This window comes from Syngnathus floridae, chromosome 11 (assembly GCF_059516105.1).
Source record: "Syngnathus floridae isolate MCC-2025c chromosome 11, RoL_Sflo_1.0, whole genome shotgun sequence".
Lineage (NCBI taxonomy): Eukaryota > Metazoa > Chordata > Actinopteri > Syngnathiformes > Syngnathidae > Syngnathus > Syngnathus floridae.
The window spans coordinates 9,364,323-9,389,503 of NC_142423.1; the positions used below are offsets into that span (position 1 = coordinate 9,364,323).

At 42.1% G+C, this 25,181-nt stretch overlaps 2 protein-coding genes across 4 annotated transcripts; both read left to right on the forward strand.

The window, feature by feature from the left end:
• Window positions 1–1,141: 1,141 nt before the first annotated feature.
• Window positions 1,142–4,600, forward strand: tnfrsf1b (tumor necrosis factor receptor superfamily, member 1B). Of its 2 annotated transcripts, none has more exons than XM_088389780.1 (9): window positions 1,142–1,284; window positions 2,060–2,168; window positions 2,565–2,690; window positions 2,764–2,919; window positions 3,002–3,095; window positions 3,165–3,355; window positions 3,621–3,713; window positions 3,897–3,955; window positions 4,035–4,600. In XM_088389780.1, exons 1-9 carry the CDS (start codon window positions 1,231–1,233, stop codon window positions 4,398–4,400), a joined length of 1,248 nt encoding a protein of 415 aa, XP_088245906.1. In that variant the 5' UTR covers window positions 1,142–1,230; the 3' UTR covers window positions 4,401–4,600. The 2 variants fall into 2 exon arrangements, with proteins under 2 accessions (XP_088245906.1, XP_088245907.1); XM_088389781.1 differs by having other exon boundaries at window positions 2,063–2,168.
• Window positions 4,601–5,029: 429 nt separating this feature from the next.
• trim62.1 (tripartite motif containing 62, tandem duplicate 1) lies at window positions 5,030–24,973 on the forward strand. Of its 2 annotated transcripts, none has more exons than XM_088390928.1 (6): window positions 5,030–5,136; window positions 6,325–6,835; window positions 17,828–17,923; window positions 19,854–20,110; window positions 20,991–21,106; window positions 22,808–24,973. In XM_088390928.1, exons 2-6 carry the CDS (start codon window positions 6,428–6,430, stop codon window positions 23,356–23,358), a joined length of 1,428 nt encoding a protein of 475 aa, XP_088247054.1. In that variant the 5' UTR covers window positions 5,030–5,136; window positions 6,325–6,427; the 3' UTR covers window positions 23,359–24,973. The 2 variants fall into 2 exon arrangements, with proteins under 2 accessions (XP_088247054.1, XP_088247055.1); XM_088390929.1 differs by lacking the exon at window positions 5,030–5,136 and adding an exon at window positions 5,148–5,373.
• The last annotated feature ends 208 nt before the right edge of the window (window positions 24,974–25,181 follow it).

Below are 25,181 nucleotides of genomic sequence, written 5' to 3' on the forward strand. Positions count from 1 at the left end.
GAGCACTTTACAGTTCATACAATGTCCTGGCTGGTCCGCTAAAGTCCCAGTTCCATTAAGTAGATAATAAAGGTAATTTATGACTCCAAAAATGTCACTAATAGTTAAACCGTTGTTCCATCACAAGCTTTAAAAATACAGTAAGAGATTATGTTCTATATGTACATAATACTCTTCTGCGTTTCTATGTAAACAGGGCCTTATCGCCATCTTGTGGTGTCTTAGGGCATTTCAGAAAGAACAAAGAAAATGCCAATATGAGGTCTTAAGGCTGCTGCAAATTACTGTCGTCAACATTTTCAAACTGTTAGTCTGAGGTTAATCTATTACCACTGCTAAGCAAACTGAAATGCAAACATAAGGAAGATGTTTTAAAATGTAACAGTACCATACAGTGACATTGAAGTGAATGTCAGCAGCCTCAAGGATGTGAAGCAGACATCTGAGCATTACACCACTGTGGAAACGGAAGACAAAAAGAACAAGCTATTTTTACACAGTGCTCTTCTTTGCGCATTTCACAATTGTGGGTCGAGTCATTTTCAAAAATCTTGCCAGGGCTGCAGTTTATTTTGTCTCTGAGAAGTCCAAATGAAGGAAGTATCATTAGCCACCTCAGACAGAATTAAAAAAAAAAAACTTCCCATCTAATTGCAGATGCTGTCGTTGAACCACACATCAAATGATAAATGTGCTAATTAGAATATAATTGGGAAGATCAAGGAGATTCACTTCCAGCTGCTGTTGGCAGAAATCGTCAATTTGACTGACATGTAGTGATAGAGATTTGGACACAAATGGTGGGGCAACACATGTAGACTAAAGTCTGCTAATACCAACTGTTTAATTCTTAAATTTACTGCTACCCCATGTTTTTATAAAGTTATGTGATTTCTTTTTAAAGATGCAGATTAATGACATTGTTACTCATTTCAACGGGGAATGATGATTTTAAATGTTTTGAGTTATGGGCACGGTCATAGAATGACTGAAACTCGTATCTCAAGGCAGCACTGCATTCGTGATTGTGAGATAATAGTACAATTTGCTGCATTTTGGTCATTTCAGTGTGTCGTTTGCATGTGGGGTGGGGTGGGGGGGGGTCACACATTAGAGCGGGTTCTTGCAAGCGGCAGTCTTACAGAATTTCCTTCCTCCAGTCAATCACTTGAAGGAAACCGCTGATGTTTTCGCACAGCTCTGCCGACTTGAATGTTCTGACGGGACGGGATGAAGGACATCTTGGTGCTGCTGATGATGATGCTGGGTGTGCACACGCTCAAGGTGTGTTACATTTGTTTGCATGTCGCTTGTCAGTGTTGGTGTGTAATTTGTTTTGCTTTTTGGAGTTGTTAAACATGAGCTACATTTGGATTTTATGGTGACTTAATCATGAAGATATATTTTGATTGACTTTAATGCTGCTAGCATCGACTTTAATTATGAATATATTTGGTGGTTATTTATTACATTTGAAGTCTTCGTAAATTTATTGTTCAGCCTTAAAGAAAAAACTGTTCTCCTTAAACCGATACTTCTGAGTTGCAGCCGCCGTTTCCTGTCACACGATAATTTCTCTGCTGTCAGCATGATTGCTTGTCAACTAAATGTTTCAGTGAGTATATTGTTGTTGTGTAAGGTAGAAAATACGGTTGTAAGCATTTTTCCAAGGCTTCGCAGATGGTCGAGATAAACGTTCGCTATGCCTCAGGTGGGGAACAAAGGCCGCCTTTGTGCCTGTTGCTGCAGCTATTTTTGTAAGATGGTGTGCTACTGTTTCAAGCTCCTCTATCAAGAATAAAAAAAATTATATGGGTTATATACAAATAGTTGGATCTCTGGAGTGCCTGCTCACCCATCAAGTGTGAAATTAAACAGTTTATCTATTTCCCCCCCGCCCCCAGATTTATTTTGTTGTGGATTTTGCCCATAGGTGAAATTTTCTCATTATATTGTGTTGTATTATTTATTTTATTTAAGTAAAATATTTCGAGGTATTTCATTTTAAGTGGTATTTTAATGTTTGCATAGGTTAACAAAGACGTTTTGTTCCATCCAGCAGGTGTTGTCGCTGCCTTACCATGTAGAGCCGAACAGAAAGTGCAACAACCCGGATCGAGAATACTTGTTGGAGGCTTCAGGCCTATGCTGCAAAAAGTGTCCTCCCGGTAAATTTTGGAATGCTTTCATTAGATAACAAATAAAGTGTAAAGCAATATAACTATGAAATATTACAACTCATTTGCTCCAATAATAAAGAGTTTTTTTTAATATAAAGAGACATGACAAATATTTTAACAGTACTTTAAAATTACTATTTATTTTCATCTACTTTCAGGGACTTCAGAACATTTAAATTCCAACATTTAAAATGCAGTGAAATATCCTGTGTAAAATTAAATCAATATTTTTTTTATTCTGTAAATGTACTACAGAAAATAATTTTTCAGTTTTTAGTGGTAGATGAATTACAATTAAAATTTTAAATTGTAATACAACAGACGCAATAAACTATACAATACATAATAAAATATGGAAGATTTTTTTTTTTTTCCCTCCTGCAGGTTCGCGGCTGACGCACGAGTGCAACGGAACATCAGAAAGCGTGTGTGAGCCATGTCAACATGAGCAGTATATGGAGAGCTGGAACTACGCACCAAACTGCTTCCCTTGCGCCAAATGCAAAGCTCGTGAGTCGTGACAAATCCCGTCCATATTGTCATTGTCTACATTGTATGACGTTTTATCTTTTTATCTGCCAAGACAAAGGCCTGCAGGTTGCCAGCGCCTGCTCCCCCAGCGCCATGTCCAAGTGTGTGTGTCGACCTGGCATGTACTGCTTCATGAATTCTGATGAACACTGCACTGCCTGTCATCAACACACGTCTTGCAAAGCTGGTTATGGAGTCTTTATGCCAGGTGTCAAGATTATCCCTACCTCTCAGAAAGTTGTTCTTCACCAAAGAACCTTGTAGATCGGATGGCATGCTGTGTTTTCCAGGAACGGCTGACTCCAACGTCAAGTGCAAACGGTGCCGTAACGGGACATTCTCCGACACGTCCTCCACCACAGAGCCTTGTCGGCCTCATACAAAGTGAGTGAAGTGCCTCTGGCTATGTGTGTCAGTTTCACAGCTTACTTATCAGACGTGTTTTGTGTGTAGCTGTTACGGGAGGCCTGTGCTAAGAGAAGGCACTTCCACGTCCGATACAGTGTGCAAGCCTGGTCCGTTGCCACACACTCAGACGAGCGTGGTCTCAGGGGGGACTGTGGACCCTTTCTTTGAACAGGCTGTTTTGGATGGATCATTGTCATCCCCGTTGACAAAAAGCCCAGGAGCTGACGGTGAACTAGGTATGTGACCACGTGAGCCCTAATCTATGAAAATGTGACTTGACGGAGAATTTTTTTTCTTCACAATTTAATTATCCGAATAAAGTGTCTATGGCATGGTTTTGTCAAAATGCACCTTAAGGTTTGGGAAATAATACATTTAATGTAAGTAATAAAATAAGAACATATTAGTATTTTTTAAAATTTATTTCATCATTTAATTTATGAATCCTACAAATGAATGTATTATTTGTTGTTGAAATCATCCTGTTTCTGTTTACCACAGCTGCAGCAGTTGCCAGCATTGTCGCGACAGTTATGTTCTTTGTCATCATCGCCATCATTCTCCTGGTTCTTTATAAGACAAGCTGGACCAAAGGTTTGTGTTTTTTATTTGCCTTTCTTGTGTCTTACTTGAACTTAGATGCTATATATGTAAATCCAGTACTACTTGCAGAATGCCTCCAGGTGACAGTATCACTCTACAAACACTATTTTACATTTAGTGTTTCGCTGACAAAACTCTCACACTTACTTTAATGTGATCTGCTGTCACTGTTAGGCACTGCACACTTTAATACCAAAGACATCACCAATGGACACAATGAGAGTTGCGATGAAGTGAGTCATCATCATCATCATTTTGTGGTTTCTTGTGGACACGAAAGAAAGTGATGCTGAGTCCCTTCACCTGCCGCAGGTCCAAATTGCACATACTTCCTTCGTGGCTATCTCACCGAGGGAGCAACACTGCCTGCTGCAGAGTACCGAGATCAGTTCCAGCCACGACTCCGGCGACGACACTGCCTCTTCACACAGCAGCCAGGAGTCCATTGGAGCCCTGCACCCTCAGCATTCCCCATCAGGGTCCAGTGTCCATTCATGCACCTTCAGCCCTGTGAGCGCCGGTCCGCATGTCAACGTTAATATCACGTTCAACATAGGAGATGGAGGTTCACCCATACCACCAGGAGACTTGAAGCTCTGCCTTGGACAGGAGGAAGACTTCAGTATGTCAAAACAGGAAACGGGAAAAGAGTTGCCTGAGCAGGAGAGTGTGGAATAAAATGCATGAATGACTCTTAAAGTGGAATTTGCACACACCAGCAATCAGGCCTAATTGAAACCTTTTTGCCCTCTTATGGTCAAGGTCAGTAAAGGCCAAATTGAAGAAAACTAATAGTGTGTGTGTGTGCGTGCGTAAGTGCATGTAAGTGGAATATATTTATTGTATGTATTGTATAGGGATTAAACAGGTAACCCAAACTTGCACGTTCATTCATAAGCTTTTGGTAAGATAATGCTGCCACTTGCTGGATGATAGCAGAAACAGCAGCTCTGTTTTTACTATTAATGCGCATTAAATACTTTTGATTTCTTGTTTCACTTCTCAATTCAAATGCTTTAAAACTTAAACCGTTGGATCGACATGGTAATAAAAAATTCTAGTGCTTGGATATTTCATTTTAATTTAAGCAAACCCGAAGACGAGAACGTGGAGGAAACCTGGAACGTTCAATCATTCAGGGACGGTATTAGAATAAAATTAAATTGTAACATTTCACGAGGACGCTTCAGTGGCAAAACTACTTAAAAAAGAAAGACACTAGAGAAATACAATTTGATTTCTGTCGATTTTTATTTATAGTTGACTAACTGCTTAGCTTCTATTAATACATTTGCCTCAAGAGCACCCCTCGTCTTACCGGCCAGTTGGTTGCGCTTGTTGCCGCTGTGTGTTGCTCTTCTTCCTGGTGGAGACTTACCTCGGAGGTGCTGCTGATGTCGTTTCACAGCTCCTGGTAAGACCAACAATCTCTCTCTTTTTAAGCAGTTATTTCACTTTTTGCAGTCAAACGTACTTTGCATTTAAACCTTACTGTGACCTCTTGCGATTTCCGGCTTTACGCGTAGCTTTTTAAAGGACTATTTAAAGGGTCTCTGTCCGGTCTCATCTCTTTCCCCTTTGCTGCTGTTGCTGGTGGTCGTGTCGCTTGTGTCGACAAATCTGCTTCACCCTCAAACAAGACAAACTAAAGGTGAACAAGTGAGCCAGGAATAAAGCAGTTTTTTTTCTGCCTGCATGTAAAACGTTGTGTTATGTAGCCAAGCTGATAAACTCCACGAAAAGAAGGCAGCTTGTTAGATAGCGACACCGGCAGGGAGGAACTTCGACACTGCAGACTACTGCAGATTGAATGTGGACAGTTGTGATTAAAAATACATGTATACAGGTGCACATTTTAAATGCTCTCTTGGTTTAAACCTGGCATCTTCCTTTCCTAAACTATCCTTTCTTTCCCCTTCATTGCATTTTGATTTATTTTCAGTTTTAATCCATTTCATTAATATTATGAACTCATCTATTTAACAATAAAAAGTGTATAGGGTTTTTATTTTGCAATCAATTAAGTGCGCTTCATTAACTTCCTTGCAGTGGAAGTCAATGTTGAACCATTAAAATGTGAGCGTGCACTGTGAAGGCTTTTCCCACACTGCACTTAGTAGTGCACAGTGTGATGAATGTTGATTTTTTTTTTTTGACACCTGCAAGTGCCTTCGAATTAAATGTGTTCATTCTAAGATCAGCAGGGTGTGACATCAGAGGAGCATCCATTCGGAGATGAGCTGGTGGAGTAGTAATTGATACTTACTTGGTGGGTCAGAATCAAGAACTTAGCAGGCCATGCTTTTCCCACACCTACTTTGGAGTGGAAGTCTCATGTAGGGGGATTCCCACTTGTTACTCTGCTCAATGGATGAGCCATATGGCAAGAAGAAATAACACAAAATGTCCTCCAATGTTTTCCTTTGTTTATCGTATCAAGTTCCTCTTCTTCTTTATTGAATTTAGTGCGAGGTTACCGGCCGGATTACGGTGTAGCATTCCACCAAACGTTATCCCATGTTCACAAAAATGACACTGCACATTCACTGGAGGTCATATTTAATGATTAATGATTTATTTCTCTATTTTTTTTTTATTCAAGACAAATCAAAGGATTCCAAATTGTCCTCCTCCATTGCAATGAACCGCCCAAGTGAGGATTAAGTGCGCCTGAGTGTGGTGCGGCATTCCCCTTTTCTTTGCAAATGGCTTGCTGTCTGAAGGACGAGCTCCTGTGTTCCATCTGCCTCAGCATCTACCAAGATCCGGTCAGCTTCGGGTGCGAGCACTACTTCTGCCGCAAGTGCATCACCGAGCACTGGAGCCGGCAGGAGCCGCACGGCGCGCGCGACTGCCCCGAGTGCAGGCGCACCTTTGCCGACCCGCTGCTGTCGCCCAGCCTCAAGCTGTCCAACATCGTGGAGCGCTACTCGGCCTTCCCGCTCGACGCCATTCTCAACGCCCAGCGCAGCTCGTACCCCTGCAAGGACCACGAGAAGGTTAAACTCTTCTGCCTCACCGACAAGAGCCTGGTGTGCTTCTTCTGCGACGAGCCGGCGCTCCACGAGCAGCACCAAGTCACCACCATCGACGAGGCCTACGAGGAGATTCAGGTTGGTCACACAAACACACACACAACTAGATAAAAAATTGTAAATAATTATTTCTTCTAAAAAAATATTTACTTGCATCTCTGAAGAGAGGAATAAAAAGTTCCAGTGGTTGAATGCTGTACTCTAACTCTTTTGTCTAGTTAGGGAGCTCAAACGGGCTGTGATCGATAATGTCCATATTTACAGCAACAACAGTTTTTGTTGTTTTTAACCTGCTTGAAAAACGAGGGAGTACTTTATTGATCTCGGGTTGACGAGGCATCCAAAATGGGGCAGAATGTCTGTTCGAGGGACTCAAGGAAATGTGAATTGAAATCAATTGAAGTCATTTTTCTTCTCTCCTCAATGCAGATGTCTTGTACAATATGTAACATGAAAACATTGCTTGATAGTAATTATTTTGCCAACAACTGCTTTCCTCAAAGAAGAGTTGCAGATAAGATGTCAGAATGGCTCAGGGCATTCTACCGAAAAAACGGGACAGGTCCCAGTGATGGCTCGCTCGCTCGCTGGGGATTTAATGTGGGTCACCAGGCAAATTAGCAACATTTGTTCTAGTTTCTTTAACATGGCTTTTGTATCAGGTTGCGATGGTTGGTACTTTGGGTGTAAATTTGCAGCACATATGCATCATGCAAATTTCAGATTTAACTACTAGGGTTTCTCCCGTACTCCTCATCAAAATCAACATTTAATAAAGAACCAATCTATTCTCCTTCAGGCGATCAAGAAACCTACTCTGCGGTAATTGATAATGCTCATCCCCCGTGTACGCTCGTCTCGGCAAATATCGATGGCAACCGGTCTCTGTGTTTGAAGCCTGAGAAAAGTTAAATGGTGCAGCGATAGTCATCAGGCGCAACACGTGATGTTTCTCTTTCCTCGGATTCTACCAGCTTGTCCCGCGGCTCGGAAGCTCTTCAACAATCTGCCGTTTTGTATTCTGGCCGAAGCCTGGGAGGCTTCCCAGATTTGCCGCGTTGAAAGGGAACTATGAGCACCGAAATCAAAGCAGGATCTCATGGGGAGGTTTTTAGCCAGCAAGTGGGAATTCTCCAAGAAACACCAAAGCACAGCCTTAGAAGATCTTCTCATGTAGAATTAATCTTTGACGTGGTCCATCTTGTAAAAAGGTTTGCTATTGTTTCCTCCTCCCTGCCAGCCAGCGAATAGGAACGACGTGTCAGATAGAAGCATGCTTAAGAAGGTCGCCCGCGGCACAATCAATTACTCAAGTGCCAGAATTTCATGTTCAGGCTGTAGAACACTGGCAATGTTGTTTCTTCCTCATCGTATTACCAAATCGTATGTGGCAAGCTATCACTGTCAAATGGTGTGGCTTTTTGTCAGTTTTTTTTTTTTTTCCTCCAAGGTTTTGTCAACTGAAGGAGAAATTTATCTTGGAGCAAGGGACAGCTGTGTACACATAGAGCCGAAAACCTACAAGGGTTACGTGTGCGGCGATAGTCCTCTATTGCCGTCGCTTGCGTCATCGTCTCACTCTTACAACAAGCACTGACTCCCTGTGCTTTTGTTTCTCCATCAGTGCCACAAATATCTTGCCGTACATACAGTAGACAATACAGACATAGTGACAAATGCCCTCAAGATAAATCACAGAGAAGTTGTGGTGTCGCTGCGCCGGCGCGTGTCATTGTCAGTCTTCTTTTGCAAGCCTAGCAAGACAAAACAAAAATAAATCTGTCATTGTTCTTCTAGCTCGGTGGCGGGCTGGTCGGTACATGACGCAAGCGCTGGCTTTTCTCAAGTTACTCCTGTAAAAGCCTCATTAATAAAAGAAGAAGAACATCAGCAAGTGTGTTTGTTTGAACTGCACTGTTTAGCGAGGAACCTCCCCCCTCATGTTGACCACATGTTATGCTTGCCGGTGGCTACTAAAGAGGGCAGCCCTCAGTTGGTGTGTTAGCACGCTGTAATCTCCTTAGCCTGGCATGTCACTCGGCTGACCCGGCCGGGCCCTTGAGACGTGTTCCATGCGGTGGCTTTACCTCCCGCTGGTTTGCATCTTTTGGCCGTGTTTGCGTGGCGCCAACAAACTGATTTCTCAACATCCACGTGGTTCATTTTAGTTCACCACAATATTTTTTAAAGCCTGACGTACATGTCTAATAATAATAATAATAATAATAATTCAAATAAAAACTAAAACAATAATAATAAAAATACAGCAATAATAATAATGCTGATTATAATAATAATTAGAATTGTATTTATAATGCACTTTACATTTCAAAGAAACCTCAGTGCTTTTTTTTTTTGTTAGAATGAAAGGCGTGTGCACGTCAGATGATGATACATAGGTAGCAGTGTCTGACATTGTAATCAGTGTGACATTATACCAGTGCACAGGACACAGTGTAACCCGCTAATGAATTCTCTTCAAAGGAAGGGAGACTCAATGTGAGAACTCTAAATATGAAATATATCCGGCCGGAATTTGGAGCACATCCAGTAATTCCGTTGTGAAGGAGAAGGTCAATGCCAAACAACCTATTGAATGTGATGTGCGGATCTCCTCGGGGCATGACCTTCTTCGTGCACACAGTACATTCAGTTAAGAGGAGAGTTTGTGGAGCCGTGTTAGTAGAGTTTATTTTTTTATTTTTATAAACTTGTAATGTTGGTAGTCAAGCACAACTAACCTCGCTAGGTTTCCATTTGAAATTTGGTGCAGATAACCTATGAGCCAGACCAACCTGCTATAGGTGAAAAGCAGCACTATAGAAGCAGCCACCTTTTTTTCTTTTTTTTTTCTTTTTTATCTTTCCCACAAGCTTTAAACTCATTAAAACACACTGTGAGCAATTCTAGTTCAATAAATAGCTGACTTGGGCGACTTGTGATTTTCCTGCATGACATTAATGGCCGTTTTATCAACTGCACTGTTAAAAATCATGAAAAAGATATGAAACATGACCATTATAAAAATCATTTCAAAAGATGACCACATCTGCATGAACATCTCAGTCCATAATTGGATGATGGAGACTGTGTGTGACCAAGCATTCCTGCTGTCTGCTTGCCCTAAAGAAGGCTTTACACTCTACTTGACAGCCGCAAGCAACCAGATGCATGATGGCGTCTGTTAATTAGAGTATATTTGGAAAGTAGATGGATACAGTGGACAGCATGTGAAGCAATAAGAGCATCAGGCAGCTGTGTAGTAGACTAAAGCCCACGCTGCTGGAGACTTCAAATGAATCCGCCCACGCCGTTCTGCCATTGAAAGCATCCAGATGCACCTTGCGTGTCATCTGCTATTAACGCCGTTCCCTATTACCAGCCCGCCAGACGCATGAAATACGTATAAAAAGCCCATTTGCATTTCTGCCACCTGCATCGATGCCAGACCGGGCGGTCCTTGTCATATTTTTGAAGTGTTCTTGCAGGCCGCCGCTCACTTTTCTAAGCATCGCCACGGCACTTGGCTGTGCCTCTGCAGTAATGAGTCAGGCCTTCTCAAGGACACCCACAGATGCCGCCCCCACCACCTTTGTGGTTTCGCATCATCTCGCCTGCCCTCTTTTCCCCCAGCAGCTTTACCTCTCGTTCATTTGGAGTCATCTTTTTTCTACGGTCTTCGCTGTGAGTCATTTTTTTAAGCTCTCGGTGACTAAGGATTTAATCTACCACCTAACCTGCAAAGCAAAACATTTGTCACACGGTATCAGAAAGATTGGTTGGGCAACAAACACTTGGCCTATCCACCAGGAAAAATATACATTCATCCAATCTCAGTGCGACTTCACTGCTCAAATTTTTTTTTTTATTATTATGCTTTTGCTGTGCAATATTTTCTATGTCACTGTATTTTGCTATGATTATTTTTCCACATGGAGTGTTACTGCAGAGCGATTAATGTGAGCCAGGAGAAAGGGATGTGTGTAAAAGGCAGAGTTCAAAGTCACACACATTCAAAGTCACACACATTCCACACTCAAACAAAGGATGGATGGATGGATGGATGGATGGATGGATGGATGGATGGATGGATGGATGGATGGATGGATGGATGGATGGATGGATGGATGGATGGATGGATGGATGGATGGATGGATGGATGGATGGATCTGTATTTCGAACATGATTTAAAGAATAAAAAACAAAAAAAATCTATCACTGTTCAAAATTAAGGAACAACGGTAATTAAAGTACAAATATTACACATTACATTCAGGAACAACGGTAAATAAAGTACAAATATTACACGTTACATACACTTTTATTTAAACTGGACTGACTTACTCTCTTTCTCCTTTATTTATTGGTCATAATCAGTGGTGGAGCTAGGGGTGGCTGTGAAATGAAAATGAAACTGAAACGGAATAACAGGAAGTCATGTGACAGGACGGAGTGTTTATCTACGCATGCATCGTAGGTACATTAAAAGATAAACGGAAGCGCTTAACCGAGAAAGTGGAGCTGGTAGTGCATCTATCAAACATTTTGTCTTGTTAAGATGATTACTTTTGGCCCGCACTTAGCTTAAGTGAGATTCAGAAATCGGTGGCATTAGAAATGCCGTGGTAGTGCATTAGCCACGTGTACGTGCTCTGGAAGCCATTTTAGTAGAAAGCACCAAAGATTGATTTGACGATCAAAAGGTGGCAGCGAGTTTAAAGTTGCAGTAAACCTGTGTGGATCCTCCCGAGTTATTTAAATCACATGTTGACTTCCAAGTTGTGTTATTTATTTGTGTGCCTACATCATAAAACTTTGTCAACTCAAGTCTTAAGTGTTATTTTGACTTTAGTACTGTATTAGTGGCGCATTCTGACATGCATAATAATTTGAGTTATCACCAAATTAAAACGTGTCTAATAGAAACAGGAAGATGTTTACAGAGTGATACTGTCACTTTGTTGTGTTTTTGACTCACCCATCCAAAAACTTTCTGTGATGGGTTTTTTTCCCCAGAAAAGAGTAGTTGAACTCCAAAAATGTCAGACTTTGTGGGTGATTTTTTATTGGAATCATATAACAATTGAAGTCTGGGGCCTCCCGGTGGACTGAGTAATTGAAAGAGGAAGTGCGGTGCTTTTAAAGTTCCACAGCTTAAAGCCAGGCTTAGTGTTGAGGCATTCCCTCCACGCAATGTGATGCAGATCAGAAGTGAAAGCAGCTCACAGATGACATTAAATGCATGTGAGCAGACAGCCAAAGATGTTGCTTTCACTTCGCCTCCCTTTCAGGCAGACGGACCAGTAAAGCAGGACATAAATATGTATCTTGTGAGTTGCGGCCACGCCGCTTTGATGTTTTGTTTGGGATTATGGGAGCCGCTGCTGAATTTTTGATTAGCTGTGGAATTAAAACAGATTAGAGACCGTTGTTCCCTGGCAGTGGGCACGGCCGGACTATAATCTGTTGTAATTCCCCCCCGTCCCTGTGATTTGCAGCAGATGATTTAATTTGAGCCGAGCTTCCAATCACCCAAGCGCCTCCTCTATAATTGAAGCCGGAGGTTGTTTACCTGTTAAACGTCTCTTTTGTCAAAGTGGAAAAGTGATGGTCAATTTCTGTTTGCCTCCCAACCTGTTTCCAGCTCGAGTCCCGCTGCAGTAGAATACCGCACAGCTCGGGGCACTCCCACACTTCTCGTTTTCAGTCTCTTCTTAGTATCTATAGAATCAGGGGAATCTTGTCACCATAACCAGGAGCAATGTCGGCGTAATCACCAGCTTCAGAAGCGACACTGATTTTCTCCTTTTAGATTAAACACCATTTGCCAACCACTTCAGATAAAACGCAAACAAAATAATGAGATCCATTGCAAAAGATACCATTGATAGGCGAGAGCGACTTGAGGCGAGCAAAATATAAGAAAAGGCTCTCGGTATGCTGCCAGTGGATAAAACTATGCAATAATATCGGACAATATTTCCTTAATGCTCATTTACCTGGGCTCTCACTCGTCAAAATTTGGGTTGAATTCCAAAGAGACCAAACTCGGGATCATCTAACACTAGAGGTTAAAGTAATTTCATCTTTAAAAACCTATTGCCAAATTGAAATGCACAATATTCGATAACTATCCATAGGACAAAAGCATACCTCATTTTGTGTCCAGTCGGCATTTTTCAAGTTATGTTAGCAATCACCAATTTGGGCCTAATTGTCGTGTGTTGAGCTTTACAGTCCCTCAAACTTTATTTCCTATTATCCATAATGGCATTAGGTAGCCGTAGCCATTTAGTTTTGATGGTCAGGCTAATAAGCGGAGGCGGTCACGCGGCTGTGACTTATTGCTAATGTGTCACTGTATAACAAATGAGCTTCCCTGCAGCAGTCTGAGCGCAAGGCAGTTCTTCTAGCGGCGACGTGGTTCAAGCCAAATGTGTGTTGCAGTTTAATATAAGCGGCGTCTTATTATCAACTCTCGCTGTAATTGCTCATTTATTGCCAATGAGTCGGGCTAGCTGCTACAAATGTGCTACTGATATGGCAAATACAATGTTTGTTCCAATGTCGTGATACAGGTTGACTTCCAAGTTGTTCCAATTCACTGCTTCTCAATTATTAGATTATGAATATCATTTGTCTTCAAAATGGTTGTAAGTGTACCTCTGCCTGACATTGTGTCCTTATTAAATGAAATATAGATCAACCTATGAAAAAAGAACTATATTAACATTGATTTTTAAATCTCCTTCGATTTTTTTCATCCTTGTTAAATATTTATCCATGATGTCTTGAAAGAGTTTGTTCACTGCAATTTATATCTCCTTACAGCTAATAGTCCCTGAACACACTGGCAGTGTGAGCACCACTGCCACCTACTGTAGTAGATGTGCAATTACACTTTATTCTCGTATGGCAAAAAAAAAAAAATGGTTTCTTCGCGTCACAAATTTGTAGTAGACGTACAGTAGTACCTCAGGACTGCAACCAAAATCTTTAGGTAAATAAATATAACTTCATTCATTCATTGTGTATGATAAAAAGTCACAACTCAATGTGACGTTATATTACAGTTCAACTACATTCTAAATGTATTATTATTAATATTATTTATTCTGATTAATTATTCATTACGTCTTGGCTGATGGAGGAACCAAGCGATAGGAGAGCCAGGCGCGCATTTAATTAGGTCAGCCAACTCTGCTTATTGCTCACAAGTCGAGTACACTGACCCCTTGGCCGCATCCATTCCATTAGGCCGAAGCGCCATCACACTTTCTCACCGGGAGATTTATGTTCTTGACACATTCTACATGGTTTTATATTAATAACATGCTGACTACTAGAGATCTGACTAATCCTAAGAGGCTTTACCAAAAAAAAAAAAGATGTTGCTGGCATTCATTGGATTGTGAAATTCCTCTGGCAGTCAAACATATCTCGGGGGTCATTTTCAGGGTGTGCTGTATCCCCCCCCCCCCCTTTTTTTTTTTTTTCTTTTAGATGAAAGTGTTGTGCGTTCATCTCCATGTGGACTTCACCCAGCCACTTCTTCTGTTGTTTGTTTGGAGAAAATAAACATCAGAAATGATGTTGCCGCTTATGCTCAGAAAGAGATTGATAAATTTTTGAAGAGTGAATTTAAGATAAGTTTGGGTTTCATTTTTCAGCCGTGTTTGTAGTAATAGTGGAAATGGAGAAATGAGTGGAATGCAGTATACAAGTTCTTCTGATAAACACAGCAGCTATGCGAGTGTCTGCCTTGGCAGCATTTTTTATTTTTTTGCCAAGAGGAAGACAAAGTTGAGCACAGAATGAAATGCACAGAAATGCTGACCAACTTTTTTTTCCTGAAGGTGCTATACTTGAATTAACAATAGTGCATGATCTTTTGTGGCATCAGTCCTGGAAACCTTTTGTGACTCACAAGTTCAACCTCAAAGGCACAACTATGTGCGTGATACGATATCCCACAATCCATTCCTTACAGTTGAGGGATGAATAATATTCAAAACTATTCAAACGGCCGAGCCATGTTGTTTCTTTAGCTATTTCAATTTGGAGTGTCGCATTTGCATACTTCCTCGTTTCAAGTTAGAGCTTTAGAGCCCCAAGTCATCATTTGCATGGCTCGCCCTATTTATTGACAATTGCATCACCTTTTCTCATCGCCATCTCTTCAAAGTTGGGATAGCACTACAGATTAAATAATATAAAGAATAATATCACAATTAATCACAAATTATCATAATGATGCCAGATTAACAACTGTTGTCCTTTTAAGATGCCCTGCGGCAAACACCAAGAAACCTAAGTGCAGTGTGAAAAGGCCTTTAAATAATATCACTCAAGTAAAACTAAAAAGTCATCCAACTAAATACTGATAACCATTTGATATTTTGATAAAACAATTTTCTGATATAGTCCATTTATGAAATATGCTGTATTTCCTTTATGTGTTGGAGTTATGCAGCATTCATCTTTGGCCAACAGGAATTAAGTTTGTGGGATGTCAGATTATATTAAGAGCATATTTTTCCATCCTGGAGGCTTTTCAAAGTCATTTTTCAGGCCTACAAAGGTGCATGTTTTGTTTGATTCTTCATCATGCTGACCCAACGCTCTGCTATATATCCTGCAGGAGCTGGCCGGAATAATAAAGATGGCATCAGTATGGATGGACGCGCGGGTTTGCGTTTGCTTTCAATGCAGAGCCACGGGGAAGCGTGCACTTTTAGACGCTATAAATAATGAATAAAGCCCTTCAGCACGGAGGAGAGAATGACGGTGAGCCTGGAAATTGACATCCTTCATCTGGGAAGGACTTCATTATTAGTGTCATGCATACAAAACGCAAAATGATCCAATCTGACAATTTGAGATTTTACGTCTCATCCTGGTAATATTGCCTCGAGAAAATTCAAATAAGGAATGCAGCTCGTCGCATATGGTGTTTTAAAGCAACACAAGTGTGCCCGTGTTGCTGAGTGACTGTTAGGATAGAAATGAAATTTTCTCTATTACAAAGTTGTTGCCGACGCATTATTGGATGCAACATTGTGGCAACAAAAATAAAGCTTAGCTGCGCGCCGCTGCTCCCGTTCCTCGCCGCCGGTCTCGCTGGTATGAATATTTTAAAATTAATGAAGATTGGAATAGCCAAAATTAGTGAGGCTAACCGCTTCTGTCATACGCATAAACAAAAAAGTTTTCCTTGTTGTTGTGTGTGTATCCAGCGTTCTGAGACACTGGCCGAGCTCAGAGCTGGCTGTGTTTGCAAACAGTTTTATCTGTGGAGAGTAATGGAAATTTCCGCTTAGTTAGTTCCGGGTCATGAATCATGTCTCTCCTTAGTTTCACTGTAATTTCAATCCAAGTGTGGTTGGCAGAATTAAATTAGCTCTTTATTTTACTCCTGTTCTGCAAACTGACATGTTGGCAAATTGGAGAGGTAAAAAAAAAAAAAAGTCTGGGCATATTCTTCTATTGCACAAAAACGACTAAATTTGAAAAATTGAACCATATTTATTTTCCCATAATAAAGATTTTATCGTACTGAGAGCGCATCTGGTCATTAATATTTGAGTTGACTTTTCGACTTCTTAACACTTCTGCTGGATTAGCCTCCAGATAGCGGTGGCTAGGTTGCAAAGCCAAAGTTGATGGTCTCCAATTTCATGGCACCCCGAGGTGTAAGCAGTAAGATGCATGACCTTCCTGAAATTTCACGGGGGGTTATCGTAACAACACATCCACCATTATATGGTCTGTAACAATTTTCACACCAGACTCAACATAATAGCAGAGGAGCACATTTTCTCGGTCAATCTGTCAGCTGCCGCACCGCCATCATTAACATGGAGAGTCACGTTCTTCCACCACCCGAACTCACTACCTTTGTTTTCCTCTCCTGGTGTCCTTGAGAGGAGAAATGCAGCATCTCGGTTCATTTTCTAGCAAGCTCTTGAGCTCAGTGAATATCCACGTTTTAAATGCTTATAGTTTTCCTTTGTCAGCAGAGTTCTTTTCTCATATTTCTTTCAACTGAGTATCTCGGTGATTTTCTTCCCGCCGCCCACCTCTCGCCTTAGCCGACAGCTCCATTTGGACGATTTGTGCTGCCGTAAGTGTTCAAGGGAGGTGACACCGGGGCCAAGCAACCAGGCGGCGTGATTACCTCAACTGTGGAATATAAAATAGATGACGCTGGCGTTTCTGCCATTTGTTTCACCCTGAATTAGAAGCATTGCAATGAAAAGATGCTGACGTGAAGACCACCCATATGCCCAACAATTGGTTTTCCTTAGAGGTAGGTGGGCAAGTCTACAATCCATTGCGGCTAGAACACCTGACACGCTTATGGGAAGACTTTCGACTTGTAACTCGAAACACCGTACTGATATATTTGGTTGAGAAATCCATAGAACACAACTCACTGTTGCAATAGAGCCATGAGATGGGTAAAGGACTCAATACAGGATTGAATTAAATCTATCCATCCAGGAAAATGAAATACATCACAATCAACATGATAGAACAAGAAAATGAGCCAAACAACACCAAGCAGGTGCTAATTCAAGAACGAAACAACATCTGCTCATCTCAGATGTGAGTGTACGCCATTTTACGGGATCTGTGTAAACCTGCGTTCTTTGTGACAGCTTTCCCAGCCGCCCTCCACAGAGTCTTGCTCCTTGCGTGAGGAGACCTGAGGATAACGGAGCAGAGCCAGCGTGAGCCCAGACGAGAGATGAGAGCCGCTTTCCTCAACGTCCCTTGCGATTTCATGCAATCTTTTCATGCCTCGGTTCTCCATCAGCATTCTTTGTGTTCACGCTGTGGGCTTTAATCCGTGCCCAAGCTGAGCGAGTAAGAACAACAAAATGCAAAGTTGGATCAACAGAGCAGCATAGAGTTGAGCTGAAACCACGCATTAGCATTTCCGTGGAGCTGTCCTGTAGGCACCGTTTGAGCAAGCCAAGCATTGTTTTGTTATCTGTTAGCGTTTGTCTGCTAGGCTTGACCACGGCTCGCTGACCGGCCTGTGCTTGTCATTTGGTTGCGTCGCAGAGGGAGATGAAGGAGCAGCTGGCCACCCTGCAGGACAGCGAGAAGGGTCACACCGAGGCCCTGCAGCTCTTGCAGAGACAACTCACTGAGACCAAGGTACTGCAGCAATCCTCCTCCTTAAACAAACACCTCTCATTCACATTTATGCTAGTAAGGGATTCTGAATAATAGTAGACCGTAAAACATTAGCTAGTGCATTATTGTCACTCACCAGTCTTCCAGAATTCCAAATAATTCTTTCCGGAAGCAGTCATGCCCCAAAAGTAAAAGGTTTGCTGAGGATTCTGAGGTCTACAGTCTAGGTCTTGTTTTTTGTAGAATAAATTTCCTCTCCAAAATGTTTTTTTTTTCCTTTTTTTTGTTGACCAGTAAAAATATGGTATACTATTTGTTATAATTTTTTTTTCCTTATTTTTTTTGTTAACTGGTCATTTTTTCCCTTATTTTTTTGTTGACTGTTAAAAATATGGTACATTTATTTTTTTTTTCCTTATTTTTTTTGTTGACTGTTAAAAATGTTTCTTTTTTTTCTCAATTTTTTGTTGTTGTTTTGGTTGACTGGTACCATTTGTACTCCAAAGCGACGTTGTGGTTCCACATATATTTGCTGATGCGTTTTCTCACGAAAGCCCGTCTTCTCTTGAGAGCCGGAGTGACACTTACCATTGCACACTCTACTCGATTACACACATAGAGACTGAAACGCTGCAGCGCACCTGCTGTGCCAAGTTGGAGCATCGCATCACTTCCCGTCAAAGCGACACCAACCCATTGGGTTGACGTGCCCTAACTGCGGGATACCATCCTTTCATCCACTCTTCAGTGGGATAATCAAATTAGATTTGGCCCCTGTCTGGAACACACACATGTTACCAACACATTTGTGTCTGAGGCATTTAGGGAACTTTTCCGTCCTCGCCTAAAGGGCCGCTTGTTTAGTCTATATTTGTGCCTATTCCTGCATGAAGCGAGGAGAACCTTTTTTCCAGACACCTGCTCGGTACCATCACGTTCTGCTGCACCTCAGCAGCATGCCAAGGAGACTGATCATGGAGCCGCTTCATCCGCCCACTGCGCTCATCAACTGCCGCGCAGCCCGCCCTAATGTCATAACTGTCACGCTCTTTGACAAATCACAGCCTTTAAGCGATTCCCAGGGAGAGCGTACCTGCCCCCACTCCAAGAAAGAAAGAGGAATTTTTAGCCCACTGTAATTAAATCTTAAAGTTCAGAGGAACGATTGATACGATATAGAGAATAAGTCGTTTTTGTGCAACAAAGGGCCCTAATGATTTTAATTTTCCAAACAACAATGACTGTGTGTCAATGGAGTGTCTCATAGGACAAACACCTGATCTCAAAGAAGAACTCATTTAATTGTACATCCAGACAAATGTCCAGATTGAAGGTCACCGGTGGTGTCGTGTTGTTACACATTTCTTGTAGCCAGCGTGAGATCGATTCCCGCTCGGTGACTGTCACCCAATTAGGGTCTCGTCTGCCTTTCGCCCACACTTGGCTCGGCGACACACGACACGTTAGAGAAAAAGGCATACGGTAGTTGGATGCTTGAGAGATTTATTTTTGGGGGGGTGAAGTTCAGATGACGGCATATAAGCATTTGTATAAACAGATTTGGTAGTCAACACAAGATGATGGAAAAATCTGTTAACCAAATATTTCATAAAGTGTTTTTTTGTCTGCTGCTTAGACTTGAGAACCTCCTCACATCTTTTTTGTTGAGTCACGTTGATAGCACTCGGATGACTCATTCTCTTTGAGATCTTTCTATTTATCTCTCAAATCGGGGAGCTCAAGTGTTCTGCTTTACCACCGGCTGCTCCCTTCAAATTGTTCAGCTCCTCACAGCTCTTGAAAACTGTGTGCGAGCCTTTTAATCAACCCCAATAATTAACATTCGTCTTTGATGGAATTATAGCATCGTCTTGTTGAAGGCCTTTTATGAGTGTTTTGAACAAAAATTGTAGCGAGCCAAGAGTGAGTTGTTATTCGGTTTCCTTTACAGTCGTCAGCCAAAGGTCTCCGCGCCACCATCGGAGACGCCTTCGAGCGCCTCCACCGCTTCTTGCGCGAGCGTCAGAAGAGCATGCTGGAAGAATTGGAGATGGATACGGCCCGCAAACTGACCGACATTGAGCACAAGATCCAGCGCTATAGCCAGCAGTTGCGCGACGTCAAGGAGGGCATCGAGATCCTGCAGGAACGTCTCGACGAGACGGGGCGCCACGACTTCCTCGAGGGCGTGGCCATCACATCCGAGAGGTGAGAGTCTCCTGACAAAACTTTACATTTTGGAACAACTCGTGGTTTGTGTGACAAATCCCGATAATCCCTGCACAGATGGTGTCTTAGTCCCCGAAAAGCAGCTGTCCGGTTTAATCTGGGAAGGTTCGTAGAGGACGTTTTAATTGAACCGTATCATATCGCCATTCGGGAGCATGAGATTAGTTTTTGAGCTAGTAAGATTTAAATGTCACTCAACATTTTAAATCAGGAAACTTGTTCATTTTCTATTTTTCTCTGAAGGAGAAAATATGCTATTGACCGCTTCTTGAAATTGTCTATCAATTGCTATCAGAACATCTTTTATGGAAGACAATAATCTTTTAAGGAGATGCCACATTTCCAGTTACCACCTGACAATTTCATTCATATTGTCAAGTGACAGAAAAAATCAGATCAAATCAAAAAATCATATTACCCTCCCAAACTGAGCCGTGCCATTTTGAATCAGATCGTGATTCCATCGGATCGAATCGTTGCACTTTGAAATAAATCGTCTTTGAATCGTATCGCTCATCATGTATCAAAATACGTATGGAATCATTTTTATTGAAGAGTTGCAGATCACTAGGTATGTGCCAGGTCTATACGTAGACTGCATGGTTTTTATTTCACGCCTGGCAATATAAACTTTTCAGAAAGGCTGAATCTTCTAAGTGCAAGAATTAACAAAGGTCCTACAGGAGTTGACATCATCATCATCTAACCCCATTCAGTCACTCAAGTCAATTAATGCTAATAAGAGCGAGGCATTTCACCGACAGACAAGATTAATCACCCAGCGTCGAGCCAGCCACTGCATTATTAGCAAGCGGCAATTGAGTGGCTTTAGATTGCCATCGATCTGTTTCTGTCGCAGGATTAAAGGGAAGATCCATGAGACCAACCTGACTTATGAGGACTTCCCCACATCCAAGTACATGGGACCTTTGCAGTACACCATCTGGAAGTCTCTCTTCCAGGATATTTCTCCAGGTAAGCAGGCGCAAAGGGAAGGGATGCTTCAGCTAGTCATGGTACGGCTGGAGTTTGTTTTTTTATAACCACAGCCGTCTAAAGGCGGCGTTATTTATTCACCTTGACTTTTAACACCGAATTATTTGCAGAGGAGTTTGTGTTAGTACTCCTATTTCAACATTCTGTCAATGAGAGGCCAGGCTTTTTTTTTTTTTCCCCCTTCTGTCCTTGACTGACAGCCAAATGGAACAATTGGTTCCAATCCATCAGCGGGGGTTGCCAGAGACGAAACAAAGACGTTCATCCTTCATCCATCGTTTGGTTAGCAGTTCTCACCACAAGACTGTTGTTTGTTATTCCCGTGTGTCTCTCGCAACACACACTTTGACTTGTGAATCTTTAATGATTGTAACAAGCATAAGTGGCAAAGGCTCCATTTTGTCCGCCGGCTGGATGGCGGCCATTTACCATTTTGCTATTTTTAACCTGAGCTTTTTTTTTTTAATGCAAAATTAAAGCTGTCACAAAAAAATCTGCCACACATAATTTGGTATTTATTGCCTCAAGTGACTTGTTGGACAGCGACAATTGCTTTCCACACAACAATGTGAGAGAAGTGAAATATCGGATTCCGCTTTATAAAGCAAAGTTGCTAGGTTAACTTTTCAGTGTCAGTCACATTCATTAAGAACATTTACACGGGAGAGCGGGATCAAATCTTCCTCCGAGCATCGATTCCCATAGCAGCATCGATTGCTCCATTCTGCTGGACTCGCTCTCGTTTTGGCAAAATTGAGCAACATTATTGCACATCAAATAGCTCTGGGCTGTCTCTAAACGCTGCTCTGTCAAAGTGATGCTGCCAGGTGGGTGTGCCGCACAATAACAAGCCATCAGTCATCTTTGAGCTCGGAGTACTCACCGCCATCGCCTTTGCGATATTGACGCTTTCTTCCCGACCCTGAAAGAGCTTCTCTCTTTTGCAAGGGTGCACTTAGTTTCAAAATGATAACGGGGACTGTTTTCCTTCAGCGTATACAGCATATAATCAGCACGTATCTTCCCTCTCACTCGTAAATCTTACTCCCCTGCGTCAGGGAGGGAAAAGGTTGTCTAAATGATACTCGCTTCACACGGTCCTGCAATAATGCATGGCGTGCACTCTGCAAACTTACGAAATTGCATTTTTATCTCACTGTTTCAGGCCTCGGTATGTAGGACTGTAATTCTTAGTATATTTTTGGGACAGATCAACCGTTACATCTTTTCCATTTATGGTATTCAGAATCGCCTTTATGGTATTACGCGAAAATTCGTGCTTATTCATATATATATATATATATGTATGTATATATATGTATATTTTTTATTTTTTTTAGACTAGCCAGGACAGGAACAGGACAGGAACAATATTTGTTCCAATATAATCGCTTATATTGAGAGTTGGTTGCAGCGCTTCTATGATATTTTACACAAGGAAGTTGACGTTAAGACTTTGTTTGCTTGTTAGCTCACATTTTTAGCTGCTCCCTTAGTCTTTTGTTTCAATTAGCTCAGCTTGAAATTACTTACACACTTTATATTAACCACAGTGGGCTCATGTAGTTTATTTTTTTTATTTACAAAATGCAGTTGATGGTACTAAAAAAAGTCAACTGTAGGGGGGATCCCTTCAACTGACTTCAATTTTAAATTCCCCATGGTGTTTTTAATTGTCAGTGCCCGCCGCCTTGACGCTAGACCCCATCACGGCCCACCAAAGACTGATCCTATCCGATGACTGTACCATCGTGGCCTATGGGAATCTCCACCCGCAGCCACTGCAGGACTCGCCACGCCGCTTCGACGTGGAGGTGTCCGTCCTGGGCGCCGAGGGCTTCGCGTCCGGCGTGCACTACTGGGAGGTGATGGTGTCGGAGAAGACCCAGTGGATGATCGGCGTGGCCAGCGAGACGGTAAGCCGCAAGGGCAGCATCCAGATCCAACCGGGCCGCGGCTTCTACTGCATAGTCATGCACGACGGCAACCAGTACAGCGCCTGCACCGAGCCCTGGACCCGTCTCAACGTCAAAAGCAAGCTGGAGAAGGTGGGTGTGTACCTGGACTACCCAAAAGGCCTGCTCATCTTCTACAATGCCGACGACATGTCCTGGCTGTACACCTACCGTGAGAAATTCCCCATGAAGGTCTTCCCTTATTTCAGTCCTGGCCAGAGCCACGCCAACGGCAAGAATGTGCAGCCTCTGCGGATTAATACCGTACGCCTTTAAGAGATCCACGTGGCCGTCCTCGGTCTGATGAAAATTTGAAAATGTTGCGTTTGAGGTGTATGTCTGCGCCATCAAAAGACTCCATTTGAGATCCAACACAAAATGGAAGCAGTGTTGCTTGAGCGGCCAAAATTGGGCCGCAACTATCTTTTTTCAAGCTGTCCTAGTTGACAATGGTCAAAACGCTGACGACACCCTGGTTTAATTCAGTCAGTCACATGGTGCCGCTGCTTATTTTGTTTTTCCATTTTGAGCCTCAGTGATGTTTTGACATGTGATGGCTGTCACTTAAGAGAAAACAAAATGGAAGCAAAGGGTCTGTCCCTGGAGATGAAATCAGGCAGTGATCATCTGTTTTGTAATGCTTATGTTGTTCCGGGTGACTTCTTTGTCTCTTTTCTTAGTTTTTTCTGTGTTCGAACCTGTGGAACCTTCCACTGTCTCTGCACTTTTGTGTCTGTCCACCCTGAAGGTGTCTATACCAGAAAACAATGCTGCTATTGAGGGAAAAATGTATATCCTTTTCTCTGTATGCTCCCTTCGCAACACACTTTGAGAATTACTACAAAAGCTTCACATACAGGGAGTCCTCATTCACATTCCTATGCAGTCCACATGACTTGAATTGCTAGATAAGCGGGAATGTGGCATCGTCTATCACTAACCTATGATGATCCCCTCAGTCAAGTTGAAATTACAGTCATTATTTGTGCGGGACATCCAAGTTGCAATTCCACGTAACGGTATTTTATAGGTTCGGCTTTGTGACATTCACTGAGTTGTATCGCTCTCATCCACCAGGACCTTTCTTTTCTCGGAGTGACTTCCGTTTCCAGTTCTGAGGTTCAGCATGTCGTTCCCTGGTGGTTTTTGATGGAGCTATAGGAAAAACGTATTCTCTTAGGTTATGTTGAATCAATGCTTAGTGGTGCCATAACGCCGCTAATCCATGGGATAAAATCACAATCATGTTCCTTCCAAGTATTCAGCTTAAGCGGCACATGAGTCCGAAGAACCTCTCGTCTCGCAGACAAATCTAGCATGCTGGCTGATTTGTGTGCGTGACTGTGTGTGTGTGTGTGGGGAGGGGGGGGAGTCATCCTTCATTAAGCCAGTCTGGAACAAAACTGTGTTTTTTGTCATGTTGCACCTCTACCTGCTTGTGTGGCTAACCAGGAAAGGACAAAGTCTGTATTGTTGCTTGTCTTTGTTGTCGTCGTTGTGCTTGTTGATTTGCACCGATCTGTCAGGGTTATGTTTCTGATGAGTACAATCCATTGGTCTGCTTTAAAAAAAAAAAACAGGGCTCAACCAATCAGGACGCTGGAACTGAAAGGTTACAAAAGTGGGTCCTCGCGTTGGTGACACCTCATTGACATTGCCGTTTTGCGTTTCAATATTTAAAATGAGATTAATGTGCGATGCTAAGTAGGCAGCGAAGATGGCAGAAATATTGTTCTAATGTGTTTATGAATTGATGATGTTGACTATGACACGTTTATGATTCTCTCGATGATTGTGTCCTTGAACGATGGCTGCTGTGCTCCCATCGACTTGTAAACACTCCAGTGTGGGAAAATGTATTTTAATGTACAATAAATGAAAAATCACCCTCGGTTTGTCGTTTTCATTACCTCTGCCCTATTTTGGACATTAACGTCTCGCATTGTGGGAGTTAAAAAGACGTAATATGGATTATAAAGAGCTGTTTTACAAAATGACACAAACGTCAAGGAAAAAGCAAGAGGATTGTGAGAGATTATACCGTTTTAGGATGCATAACCTGACTTCCTTGTCCCTGGTGCATGTCAGCAAATTATTAT

Excerpts from the sequence above, each read along its gene's own strand:
- tnfrsf1b (XM_088389780.1), top strand. The coding sequence starts at position 1,231 with ATGAAGGACATCTTGGTGCTGCTGATGATGATGCTGGGTGTGCACACG. Across the intron at positions 1,285-2,059 it reads TGGGTGTGCACACGCTCAAG|CAGGTGTTGTCGCTGCCTTA; the intron begins GTGTGTTACATT and ends TGTTCCATCCAG. Across the intron at positions 3,356-3,620 it reads AGGAGCTGACGGTGAACTAG|CTGCAGCAGTTGCCAGCATT; the intron begins GTATGTGACCAC and ends TGTTTACCACAG.
- trim62.1 (XM_088390928.1), top strand. The coding sequence starts at position 6,428 with ATGGCTTGCTGTCTGAAGGACGAGCTCCTGTGTTCCATCTGCCTCAGC. Across the intron at positions 6,836-17,827 it reads AGGCCTACGAGGAGATTCAG|AGGGAGATGAAGGAGCAGCT; the intron begins GTTGGTCACACA and ends GTTGCGTCGCAG. Across the intron at positions 20,111-20,990 it reads GTGGCCATCACATCCGAGAG|GATTAAAGGGAAGATCCATG; the intron begins GTGAGAGTCTCC and ends TTTCTGTCGCAG.